At 32.6% G+C, this 12,418-nt stretch overlaps 2 protein-coding genes across 2 annotated transcripts; both read left to right on the forward strand.

Annotated features, from left to right (window-relative positions):
- The first annotated feature begins 1,226 nt into the window (after nucleotides 1-1,226).
- On the forward strand, nucleotides 1,227-3,720 carry LOC131626869 (THO complex subunit 4A-like). The gene is made up of 4 exons (XM_058897705.1): nucleotides 1,227-1,373; nucleotides 1,504-1,665; nucleotides 2,978-3,297; nucleotides 3,564-3,720. Exons 1-4 carry the CDS (start codon nucleotides 1,227-1,229, stop codon nucleotides 3,718-3,720), a joined length of 786 nt encoding a protein of 261 aa, XP_058753688.1.
- A 4,012-nt stretch (nucleotides 3,721-7,732) lies between these two features.
- Nucleotides 7,733-10,773, forward strand: LOC131626857 (THO complex subunit 4A-like). The gene is made up of 4 exons (XM_058897696.1): nucleotides 7,733-7,965; nucleotides 8,076-8,216; nucleotides 9,778-10,082; nucleotides 10,313-10,773. The coding sequence occupies exons 1-4, from the start codon at nucleotides 7,819-7,821 to the stop codon at nucleotides 10,578-10,580; spliced, it is 861 nt and encodes a 286-aa protein (XP_058753679.1). The 5' UTR covers nucleotides 7,733-7,818; the 3' UTR covers nucleotides 10,581-10,773.
- Nucleotides 10,774-12,418: the final 1,645 nt, after the last annotated feature.

Here is a 12,418-nt window from a genome sequence, read left to right on the forward strand (position 1 = left end):
AGAAGAAATATCGGTCATTTTCAAGACAGTGTATTTTCTTATATTGTAGATGAAAATAATAAATTATTAAAATAATTTTAATCAATTATATCAAACGATTTTTTTATTTAAATTTATAATTTAATAAGATTAAATGTAGAAATAAGTATGTTTTTATTTTCTATATACAACACCTTTCATTTTTAATTTTTCTAAACGTTTCTTTAATATATGAATATGAATATTCTAAATCTTTTATTATTAATTTATTTTAAAATTTATTTTTTACAAAATTTCCAGTGACATGTTCTAAATGTTTATTTATATGATGTTAGTGATAAATAGATTAAAATCTTATTTAACTTAATAATTTAAATAATGCATATTTAATTAATTTTTATCTATAATCTCAAACATGCATTTTAAAATAGTTTTTAGTGGTCAATTATAAATCTTAAACAAATAGCTCTTTTAATAAATCTTAAATAAATTTTAATATTTTTTATTGGTCAATTATTCGAAATAGTTCTATTGACTAATTAGTTAAAAACGACTATTTATCATAACTGTATAAAAAAACTCTGAACATATAATTTATTTTATAATCATACATGTGATGTGATGTTAATCATACACATAAATTGCTTTAATTTAAAGTTATGATTTGTATTTTTTGTATTATACGGTTGTTATTAAAATAATTACTATATTTTTTGTATAAAAAATCAAAGGAAATATTCTTAAAATAGTCTATGAAACAAAATACGAGTTTTTTTAATTATTTATATTAATAATATATTTATTCAATTTTTTTAATTTAAGAAACAATATTTTTAAAAAAAATATATGGAAGATTTAGCTATATATTATTGTTGTAATAATTTTACTAATATTAATTAATGAAAAATATTTCAAAATTAAAGATTGAATCTTAAATATTACTTTCATAAATAGAAACAATTGATCCAAATTTATAAATAGAAACAATTGATGCAAATATTTTTATAATTAAATATTACTATTCATATTACCAAAAAAAAAAAATTTACTATTCAGCCTTCACCCACACACACCACATGCATGCTCCCTTCCGCACCCTACAAAACTCCCTCTCTTTCTCTCTCTATATATAGTTTCCCTCTCTTTCTCAAACACACACTCACTCTTTCTGTGCTCACTCATTCACTACCAGCAAGCAACACTCTCTCTCTCTACAAACCCTACTCTCACTCCATTTTCCGACGCCAATGTCCACCGGCAGGGACATATCACTCGACGACCTCGTCAACACCTCCACCGCTCGCCGCAGATTCACCGCCGCTCACGGACCAAACCGCAACACCGGCGTTCGTAATCCGATCAGAACCACGCCGTACTCTATTCCTCCGTCTCAGGTAACTTCGCGATCCACTCCTTCTTTCTAACAACATAAAAAACGAACTGAAAGAGTGTTATTGTTTTTTGACTCTGAAACGAACTGAAAGAGTGTTATTGCTTTTTGATTCTGAAACGAAACGAATACAGGAAATGATGCAAATGCAGGCTGCTAGAGAAGCGTTGCGAAGAAGAAGAAGTACCGTCGATGTTCCGGAAACGATTCTCGATCACGACGCTGTTCAACCACGACCTATCACTAAACTCTATTTGTCTAACTTGGATCATAGGGTTTCCAACGAAGATATTAATGTATGTATTATTACTATTTTTTTTTTTGTTGTTTTTTATAATCATCATCATTTTCGTTGAAATATTGTTATTTACCTTTTCTCTTATTTTGCAATATTGTTGATATTTGTCATTGTTGTTGCAATATCATGTTATATTATATTGTTATAGTAATACTTTCATATATATTATTATATGCATGAAGCAGGGACACCGGAAACACTGACATGGTGACACCGATAATGATTTAAAAAAATAATTAATTGAACTTAATTACAAATGTTGGTGTCCGTATCGGATATTGGAGACTTGACATTGACACGTCTAATACCATAATAATTTAAAAAAATAAATAAATTGAACGTAATCACAAATAATCACAAGTGTTACCGTAACACCTTTTTTTATGTGCCGGTGCCCTAAAGAAGTTATTATTGTGAAAAGACCTCAGATAGAGATTCTGTGAGTAACTTTAAGGTTGGTTACTTTGTTTCATAATTCATTATAAACACTTAATTTCACCAATATAATTGTTGATTGTTTTCATATTGTATTAATGACGAAGTCCATAAAATTTCATTTATAAATTTGAAATTTGAAATTATGTAATCTTATAGTTAGCATTACTTTATTTTATAAAAAATTTGATGCATCCATTTGAAGTTACTTGATGATGCTCCACTAGCTTTGAAATTTTATAAGAAAATTGTGGAGCTAATTTACTTAACAAGATTTTTCAATTTAGTAGCTGGATTGGTTAAAAAAAGTGTTTGTAATGAGTTATTTAGCAAAGTAACTATACTTGAAGGTACTCTAGCAGTGACTTGATTCCTCTATTTTGATTATTATTAATCAATTTATGTTGTTTCTGTTGAGGCTTCGGTAGTTTCTAATATCGGACTTTGGTTTTATGGTGTTAATTGCCCTGGCTTAAATAAATTTTCATGTGTGAAAATAAATCTTAATGAAGTACACAGACAGAGTTGAAATTAGAGAACTAAGTAGTACATCATGCCTCATGACATAATTTTTAATTGTGCATTTCATATGCTACTAAATTTTCTTTCATAATAACAATGCACATACTCTAGCATAATTTGTGTCATGTTGATTCTGCGTATAGTGTCTACTGTGTGTTTGTGTCTATCATATTTTTCCCTTTTTGGTGCAACAATTTTCTCTGGCTGTCAAGCTTTTGCGAGCGCCTAGCTTTACTGAAGTTCATGTCTTTTTCGCTTACCCTCTTCTTTTTATAAATTTTTTCTCGAAAGAAACTGTTTGTTTATCGGCCAAGTAACGTGAAAAATTGAAAACTCTTGTCTGCCTATTACAGCTGTTGTTTTCGGAAGAGGGTGTTTTGGAAAGGTATTCCATTCATTATGATCACTTTGGGAGACCAAGAGGAACAGCAGAAGTTGTCTTTACAAGGCAGTCTGATGCCTTATCAGCCTTCAAAAGGTACAATAATACGAGGCTTGATGGAAAGCCAATGCAAATTGAGCTTGTTGGAATTGGAACAAGCTCTAATATTACTCCTGCCGATACGCGAATTGGAAGCCCTGTTACTCCGGCCGATACGCTTGCTCCTCCTGCTGATACTCCTCTTGGTCAAAGCAGCATACCGGGAAGACCAAATGATCGTGTCTCTGCAAGGTGGGAAATTCTGATTCCCGATCTTATGTACTCTTAGCTCTCTAAGTTTCATGTATCTAGTCTGAGTTGTGAGTGTGTAGTATCTTAAGTATCATCTAAAAAAATCCAGTAAATGTTGCAGTTGTTCCATGAAATAATCACAAGTTTTATTAGTGTGCGCGCACATATATGTTATTTTCCATGGATATGGCGTTGAATACATGTAGTTGTTGAGATAAGTATCTCCTTTCTAATTACTCATAGTTTGATTTTTATTATTTTGACAGGGAAGAAAGGAATAATGGAAGCAGCAGGTGCCATAATAGCTTAAGATATACCTATCTTCCAATGGGCCGTGGACAAGAGATGTTCCTTATGAGGCAAATATCTCTTGGAGCTACTGGTCCCGACTTTTGGAGTTATGACCGTAGCCGCGAAGAATGAATGACTCCTATTACAAGTAAATATATCAGCAAAGCACTTTTGATTTGCATGACTTAAGTATTAGTTTTCCCTTTGTAAATGTCATTTTGAAACTTCTAGATTTGGGCCTTCAACAAGATCTTTAACATACACCTATCAAGTATATTTGGCAAACATATTCAATGGATTTTACTTGTTTCTGATGACTCAGCGTAGATAGGTCAATGCATCTTCGTTTTCTTAAATTCAAACTCACAAATAAATGCGCTTAGAATTCTAGTACTCCAGCTCTAAAATATATGCCAGATTTGAGATGAATTTTTGTGTTTTTTTATAAAATAATATCCTTCAAATTTGCAACTAACATATATTTTTAAAATATATAATTAAATATTTTTAAAATATTTTTTGTGATATTTTAATCTAGCAGAACGTTTAAAATGTGTTTCGATGAAGCATTCGACAAAATTTGAGAAAATTTAAAATGACAACTAAAATTCATTGTTTGAATAAAAAATATAGAGAACCGTTAGAATTGTGTAAATTAATGAAGTATTTTATTTAAGTTAAATTACTTGAAAATTTAAATATTTTTTAAAATTCTCAATTACCTTATCTAAATACACTCTTTCGATGTTATAGTCATTGGGATTCACGAAAGTAATACTTAAGTAATTAAAAAAAAAACAGAAATCTCAAATATTCACTTCTTCGTCACAACTCAAATATTAATTTCTTCATCACAACTAAAAAAAATCAACAAAATTCATTAATCCAAAAAAGACCATCCAATATAAAAAATTCATCGCTTCTAAAAAAATCAAACATACTCTTACTTCAATTCCTCAATGCAATCAAATCACTTTTATGCAATCAAATCACTTTTCTTTGACTAGTTATATATAAGGTGCAAGTAAGAAACAACCTCATTTCTTTTAGGTAAGTTAATACCCCAAACGAGACAACAATAACATCATAAGATTTTCAAGTTTTCAAATAAAAAATATCACGAATGTTATTGTAACGAGCGCCATCAAAAACAAATTAAAAATTATGAGAAAGATTGAGTTCTTGAACAAACACAGAAAATCCTTCAGTTTTATGAAAGATAGAGAAGAAAAAAGAAAATCAGGATTGATTATAACTGTTTTACTATTCACTTTTTTTATTAGGGTTCAAAGATTATAAGTGAATAACAACAACCAATACTCTCTCAACAATCTAAGTGATCCAGTCTATTTATATAATACTAAGCTAACTTAAGAAATTGGGCTAACATAATGACCCAATTTGGCATGCTAACAACATAGCATATTTCGACAATTGTATGCTAGAACGAACTTCAACTACAGTATGCAAGACTTTGACTTCTGTCGAACCAAACTTTGATGAGACTAGAGTTCGATCTAATTATCACTAATCTCCACCTTGGAACAAACTCTACAACATCAAAGAAACAAACTAGATTTTTTCACGCAGCTTTATTAACTGCACACAGTGGAAAAATTTGCAACTTGACAATGTCTTGATGATTATATCAGCAACATTGTTTTCAATAAAAATCTTCAGCACTAGGACTTCTCCAAGCTCGATTATCTCTCTGACAAAGTGCAGCCTCACATTGATGTGCTTGGTTCGCTCATGATTAGAGCTGTAAATGGATATCCATGGAGACGGATAGTACGATATTCGTGTCCGTCCCGTTGGATAAATATGATATCCATATCCGTCCCATATCCGCTAAACGGGTAATCCGTGAGTTTTAAGATATCCGCGGATATTTACAAATATCCATGGATAATACTATTTTTCTAAAATTATGTTTTGAAAAAAATATTTTTGTTTATTTTAAAGACACAAGACGTTATTATCACATAACATTCATACAAATCCCTCTTATTTTAACAACAAAATTTTATGAAATTAATTTCCTTCATTTTCACCATAGCATTATATTTCATACATTTTACTTTTAACAAAAAAAAAAAGAATGATATTGTGATTGTGAGTTATGGTGGAAGAGAGGACGACGGAGGAGTAGAAAGGATGACACTAGTTGGAAAAGAAAAGTGCGATATTGTTTGGATGAGCGGTGAAATTGTTGAAGTGAGGTATGAAGTATAGAAGAAGCTTAAATATGAAATGACCAATAAAATTTGTATAGAACATAAATGTTTTAATAATATTTAAGTAATTTTTATAATTTATTAACGGATATGAATATCCGCGGGCACGGTAACCTTAAACCCAAATCCATATCCATTAATAAACGGGTACCTAAATATCCATTTATTTTATCTGCGGATATCTATTAAACTACCCGCCCCGTACCCGTGACGAATTTTATCCGCAAATATCCGTGGGTATGGATATTTTTGCCATCCCTACTCATGATAGGCTGAATTCTTTGATAGGTGTGTTGCATTTTGGATGTCACACTTAATAGTGATTGTTCGACCTTGAAGTTTCAGCTCCTTAGTAAAATCTTCAAGCCACAATGCTTCTTTCATAGCTTTCGTGAGAGCCAAATATTCCGCTTCAGTGGTTGATACGACAACAACCTTCTAAAGTGTTGTTTTTCAACTGGTTGTTGTGCCAAACATAGTAAAAACATATTCAAAAATAGAATTTATAGAATCTATACAACCTACATAATCAGAATCCACAAATCCTTCGATTTCTACTTTACTATCATTACCACAGGCTCCACCATAAACAAGGACTTTTCTTAGAGACCCATTTATGTATCTTAGAATCCACTTCAATGCTTTCCAATGTACCTTTTTAGGATTGGCCATATAGCTTCTTACAAGGCTCACAACATATGCTTGTTGGCTAGGATTTGGACAGAAGGCGAAATCTCACCAAGGGAGTATAAAAGCATAGTCGACCATAAGCAAGATATGAAGAAGTCGACTGGGTCTAGAAACTGAAGTACCTTAAGATTTGGAAAATCTGGTGCAAGAAAAAGGCCCAGTCAAAGTCCATTCGTACGAAGTAAAATTAGTCGTGGGTAGCCAAAATGGAGAACGTGGGTCCAATAGCAGAAAAATTTGGAGATTTTGATAGTACACGTGGCGGCGTGCAAAGAGACGAAGACCGCCAAAAAAATAGTTACACTTTTATATATTAATAATAAAACTTTGTAAATAGTTGTAGGGGTGTTCAAACTTACACAAACATGTACGCTAGCACTCAAAGCAACCAAGCTACGAGCGAAATGATTCAAGCAAGGACAATGTATGTTTGAATCACCAACTTTCTTTCAATTTCGAATGTTATGTCATTTACATTTTTTCCAAGTTTTATTACCCTTTACAAGTTTTGTTCTTTCCTTTTTCAAAGTTTTTTGAACGTTCCTTTATGCAAACGAACAACTTCGACGATGTGTTGAACGCTTTTACAACGTAATTAACTTATAACTCTTGTTAAAACATTTTGGAAACTGAAGCATTGTCCTGAGATGCCCTAGTTGATCTCGTAAAGTAACCTTTAAAAAGAAACTAGTGTTGTTTACCAATTTCCAAGTTAAATAATGTTGTGTCTGACCTAATACATACCATAACATACATGAAAGAACTTTGTAATGAACATATGCCGGGCGTATAAACATATGTTATGTAAGATGCCACACGTGCAAAATAAACATCGTCTACAAAAATGACCAAAATAAATCACAAACTAAAGATAAGATACTAAAAAGAATATTTAGACTAAGAACAAATACATAACAACAAAGATATATTTTAAGATTATGACAATTAGTATTTATTTTAGGAATTTTTTTGACAGGAATTTATTTTTAGGACTGGAATGGTTGATTTTTGTTTTTTTCAAAATAATTTAATTTGCCAAATAAAAAATGAATTACATTGCTCACCGTAAGTTACACGCGTCAAATTATTATTCAGCCTTCACCGAGATTCCACACCACATGCATCATGCTCCCTTCCGCACCCTACAAAACCCTCTCTTTCTCTCTCTATTTTCCCTCTATTTCTCATTTCTCAAACACCCACACTCACTCTTTCTGTGCTCACTCACTCACTACAAGCAAACAACACACACTCTCTCTCTCTCTCTCTACAAACCCTACTCTCACTCCATTTTCCGACGCCAATGCCCGCCGGCATGGACATGTCACTCGACGATATCATCAACACCACCACCGCTCGCCGCCGATTCACCGGAACTCACGGACCAAACCGCAACGTCGGTGTTCGTAACACGATCAGAATCACGCCGTACTCTATTCCTCCGTCTCAGGTAACTTCGCGATCATCCATTCTCTTAAACAACAGAAAAAACGAACTGCAAGAGTGTTATTGCTTTTTGATTTTGAAACGAAAAAACTAAAGCAAGTGATGCAAATGCAGATTGCTAGAGAATCGTTGCGAAGAAGAAGTAGCGTCGATGTTCCGGAAACGATTATCGATCGTGACGCTGTTCAAACTCGACCTATCACTAAACTCTATTTGTCTAACTTGGATGATAGGGTTTCCAACGAAGATATTCATGTATTATTACTATTTTTGTTGTTATTTTTTACAATCATCATCATCTTCGTTGAAATATTGTTATTAACTTTTTCTCTTATTTTTCAATATTATTGTTATTTGTCATTATTGTTGCAATATCATGTTATTGCTAGTGCAATATCATGTTGTTGCAATATTATCTACGAAACACGACACTGACAGGTCGACGAAACACGACACTGACAGGTCGACGAAACACGACACTGACACGCTGACACCAGTCATATTTTTGAAAAAAATGAATAAATTGAATGTAAGTGTTGATGTCTGTTTCAGATACGATATTGACACACCTTTTTTACGAGGTGTCGATGCTAGAGAGGTTAGGTTATTATTATGAAAAGGCCTTAGAGATTATGTGAGTATTAAGCTTAGTTACTTCCATAAATCATTATAAATACTTAATTTCAGCAACATAAATGTTGATTAATTTCATGTTGTATTTATGATGAAGTCCATAAAATTTTGTATATAAATTTGAAAATTGAAATTATGTAATCTTATAGTTGGCATTTACTTAATTTATTTTTTAAGAATTATGATAGATTTATTTGAAGTTATTTGATGAAGTATCTAATAGCTTTGAAATTTTATAAAAAATTGTAGAGTTGATCCATTTAAGAAGAGTTTTTAATTTAGTAGCTGGATTGGTTTAAAAAGTGTTTGTAATGAGTTATTGAACGAAGTTACTATACTTGAAGTTACTCTAACAGTAATTTGATCCCTCTATTTTGATTATTATTAATCTATTTATGTTGTTTCTGTTGAGCCTTTGGTCAGTAGTTTCTGAAATCAGACTTTGGTTTTATGGTGTGAATTGCTTCGGATTATATATATAGTCGTGTGTGAACATAAATCTTAATGAATTAAGTTTACGGACAAAGTTGAAATCTGAGAGTTGAGTAGTACATCATGCCTCATAGCATGGCCATTCCCTGCATAATTTTAAATTGTGCATTTCATATGCTACTAGGTTTTCTTTCAGAATAAAAATGCACATACTCTAGCATAATCTGTGTCATTTTGATTCTGAATAGTGTAGTGTGTGTTCGTGTCTATCATATTTTTCCTTTTTTGGTGCAACAATTTCATCTAGCTGTCAAGCTTTTGCGAGCGCCTAGTTTTACTGAAGTTCATGTCTTTGAACTGTTTTCTAGAACTTATACTTTACTATGGAAATATTGGTACTGACTAGTGAGAACGTTGCTGCCTATTACTGTTTACTAAGTGTGTTCAATTAGTATTGTTAACAAATATTATTTATGATGATAACAATTTGACAACCCCATATCAATCTGGTTTCTGAATTTGAGTTTCAAAGTGACTTTTTAATATCCTTTTTTGAGTTAAATCAGGGAGTCATAATTGAAATTTGAAGGTTTGGCGTGCATCCAAACACTAATACTTATACTACTCCCAAATGATACTCATCAATGATATTTTTCCGCTTACCCCTTCTTTTTAGAACTTTTCTTTTGGAAGAAACTGTATTCTGTTCAAATAACAGGAACAATTGAAAACTCTTGTCTGCCTATTACAGCTGTTGTTCTCGGAGGAAGGTGCGTTGGAAAGGTATTCCATTCATTATGATCAGTTTGGGAGATCAAAAGGAACAGGAGAAGTTGTCTTTACAAAGCAGTCTGATGCTTTATCAGCCCTCAAAAGGTACAACAATATGAAGCTTGATGGAAAGACATTGCAAATTGAGCTTGTCGGAATTGGAACAAGTTCTATTACTCCTGCCAATACCCCTCTCAGTCAAAGCAGCATACTGGGAAGACCAGATGATCGCGTCTTTGCAAAAAGCAGCATACTGGGAAGACCAAATGATCGTGTCTTTGCAAGGTGGGAAATTCTGATTCCTGATCTTATGTACTCTTAGCTCTCTAAGTTTCATGTATCTAGTCGGAGTTGTGAGTGTGCAGTATCTTGGCTAACAAGTTTTATTAGTGTGTGTTCGTGCGCGTGAGCAAATATATGTTCTTTCAGGGATATGGTGTTAAATGCATGTAGTTGTTGAGTTAAGTATCTCCTCTCTAATTACTTATAGTTGGATATATAATTTTTTTCCACAGGGAAGAAAGGAAGATTGGAGGTAGCAGGTACCTTAACAGCTTTACACATGGTGGATATCTTCCAATGGGCCATGGAGAAGAGAAGTGGATAAGGAAAGTGTCTTTTAGAGCTATCGGTCGTGACTTTGGGAGGTATGACCGCCGCCCCGTAGAAGCAAAACGCAATTTCCAAAAGTTGTCTGTGAAAGATCTTGATGAAGATCTGGATAAGTATCACCTAGAGGCTATGCGGATTAGCAAAGAAAATGGAAAGGGAAATCGGGATTGATAGCTCGATTGAATGGCAACCTATTATGAGTAAATAGATCAGGGAAGCACTTTTGATTTGCATGACTTTCCTTAAGTATTAGTTTGCCCTTTGTAAATGTCATTTTGAAACTTCTTTACAGATTTGGCCCTTCATCGAGATGTTTAACACACACCTATCAAGTATATTTGGCCAAATGTTCCACGGATTTTACTTGTTTCTGATGGCTCGGTGTAGATACAGAATGAACCGTTGCTTTCCTTTACACTAGAAAATCAAAATTTCCATGACATGTTGCTTGGGTGGTGAATATTAATCTATAGGTCAATGCATCTTCGTTTCCTTCAACTCAAACAAGTCAACATCATAGGGAAATTTCAAATTTTCAATTAAAAAATATCATGAATATCCCATTGCTGGATCTCTCTAGTAGGCAATAATATCAGCTTCGGTTTAGTTAACATCATTGAATATGCAAATCCAAATTGACTCTCCCATAATCCTCTGTTTTATTCTTCTATACACTGAAACTCCTTCGATCTTATATTCAACCCTTCATTTTTCTATATGAGCAAGACCATCATAGCCTTTGTTAGGGGATAATTCTTTGAGTTTGAGGAGAGTTTGAGGACTGAGCATCTCCTTAAGAATATAGATGAGAGAAGTGGTTTGTTATTTCGTTCATGATTTTCTTACAAGGGAATCCAACTCCTTAAATAAAGGAAACAACAGAATACTCAATAACAAACTAAATGGCCACATCACAAAGGATTATTCTATGCTGGCCCAACTGCACAACAACCAGAATCTAATGAAAGGTTTGCTTCTAGACTCATCAGTTAATGTCACTTGTATATCACATAATCTTAGAGCTTCACACGTAGGGGTGGCAAAACGGACATGTCCGTTTTGCTCGTGCTTTTCTAAGATGGACATGCCCGTTTGTCACCCTTATTCACATGTAACTTGATAATGCGTTTGGGCTTAATACTGACTGGCCCAGCTTCAACAATCTTTATGGACTTAGCACTAGTCCATAATCAACTTCATGCTTTCAATGAACCACCTAATCACATAGAACAATAATGGGGTGTATGTAACAACTATTGACTCCACTAACCCAAAATCAACTTCATGCTTTCAATGAACCACCTAATCACATAGAACAATATCATCATCTAGACTCACAATGGTAAGAAACCCCAACCAAGTTCCTATACTCAGTTTTAATGTTAAACATTTTCAATACCTCTTACGGACAATTTGATTTGATTGGATGTATCAGTATACCATTTTTAATATATTTAATTTGCAAATCAAGGCTAAATTTGATTTTTCATAAATCTTTCATTTCAAATTATTTCTTGTAAGTAATCTCTTGCTTCCTTAATTTCTGGTTCTAATATTATTTAAATCATCAACCTATACAACAATCATCATAAATCAAATATTGTTTTTTATAAAAACACAGGGGCAAATGGAATTACTCTAATAGTTTTCTATAAGTAAATATTCACTTAACCTATTATACAACATGTGTTCGGATTATTTTAACCCATACAATGATTTTTTCTACTTAATTGCATACATTTATCTAGAATTTGATGTCTCCGACATCTTAAATCTTTTTGGAATAATGCACTCATGCAATAGCAATATCAATGAATGCTGAAAAATTAAGGAGGTCATGGAAGAGAGAAAAGATGCCGAGAGATATATAGTGGTTCGGCGTTCGTTCTCGTTTTGCCTACTCCACTCTTCAATGGTGTTAAAGAACCATCGGGAAATAACAATCTTTTACTATTTTGATAAGTTTGATACAAGCATTTTGATTACAATAAAATATCACATGATAATTT

The sequence above is a fragment of the Vicia villosa genome, unplaced genomic scaffold, assembly GCF_029867415.1.
Source record: "Vicia villosa cultivar HV-30 ecotype Madison, WI unplaced genomic scaffold, Vvil1.0 ctg.000327F_1_1, whole genome shotgun sequence".
Taxonomy (NCBI): Eukaryota; Viridiplantae; Streptophyta; class Magnoliopsida; order Fabales; family Fabaceae; genus Vicia; species Vicia villosa.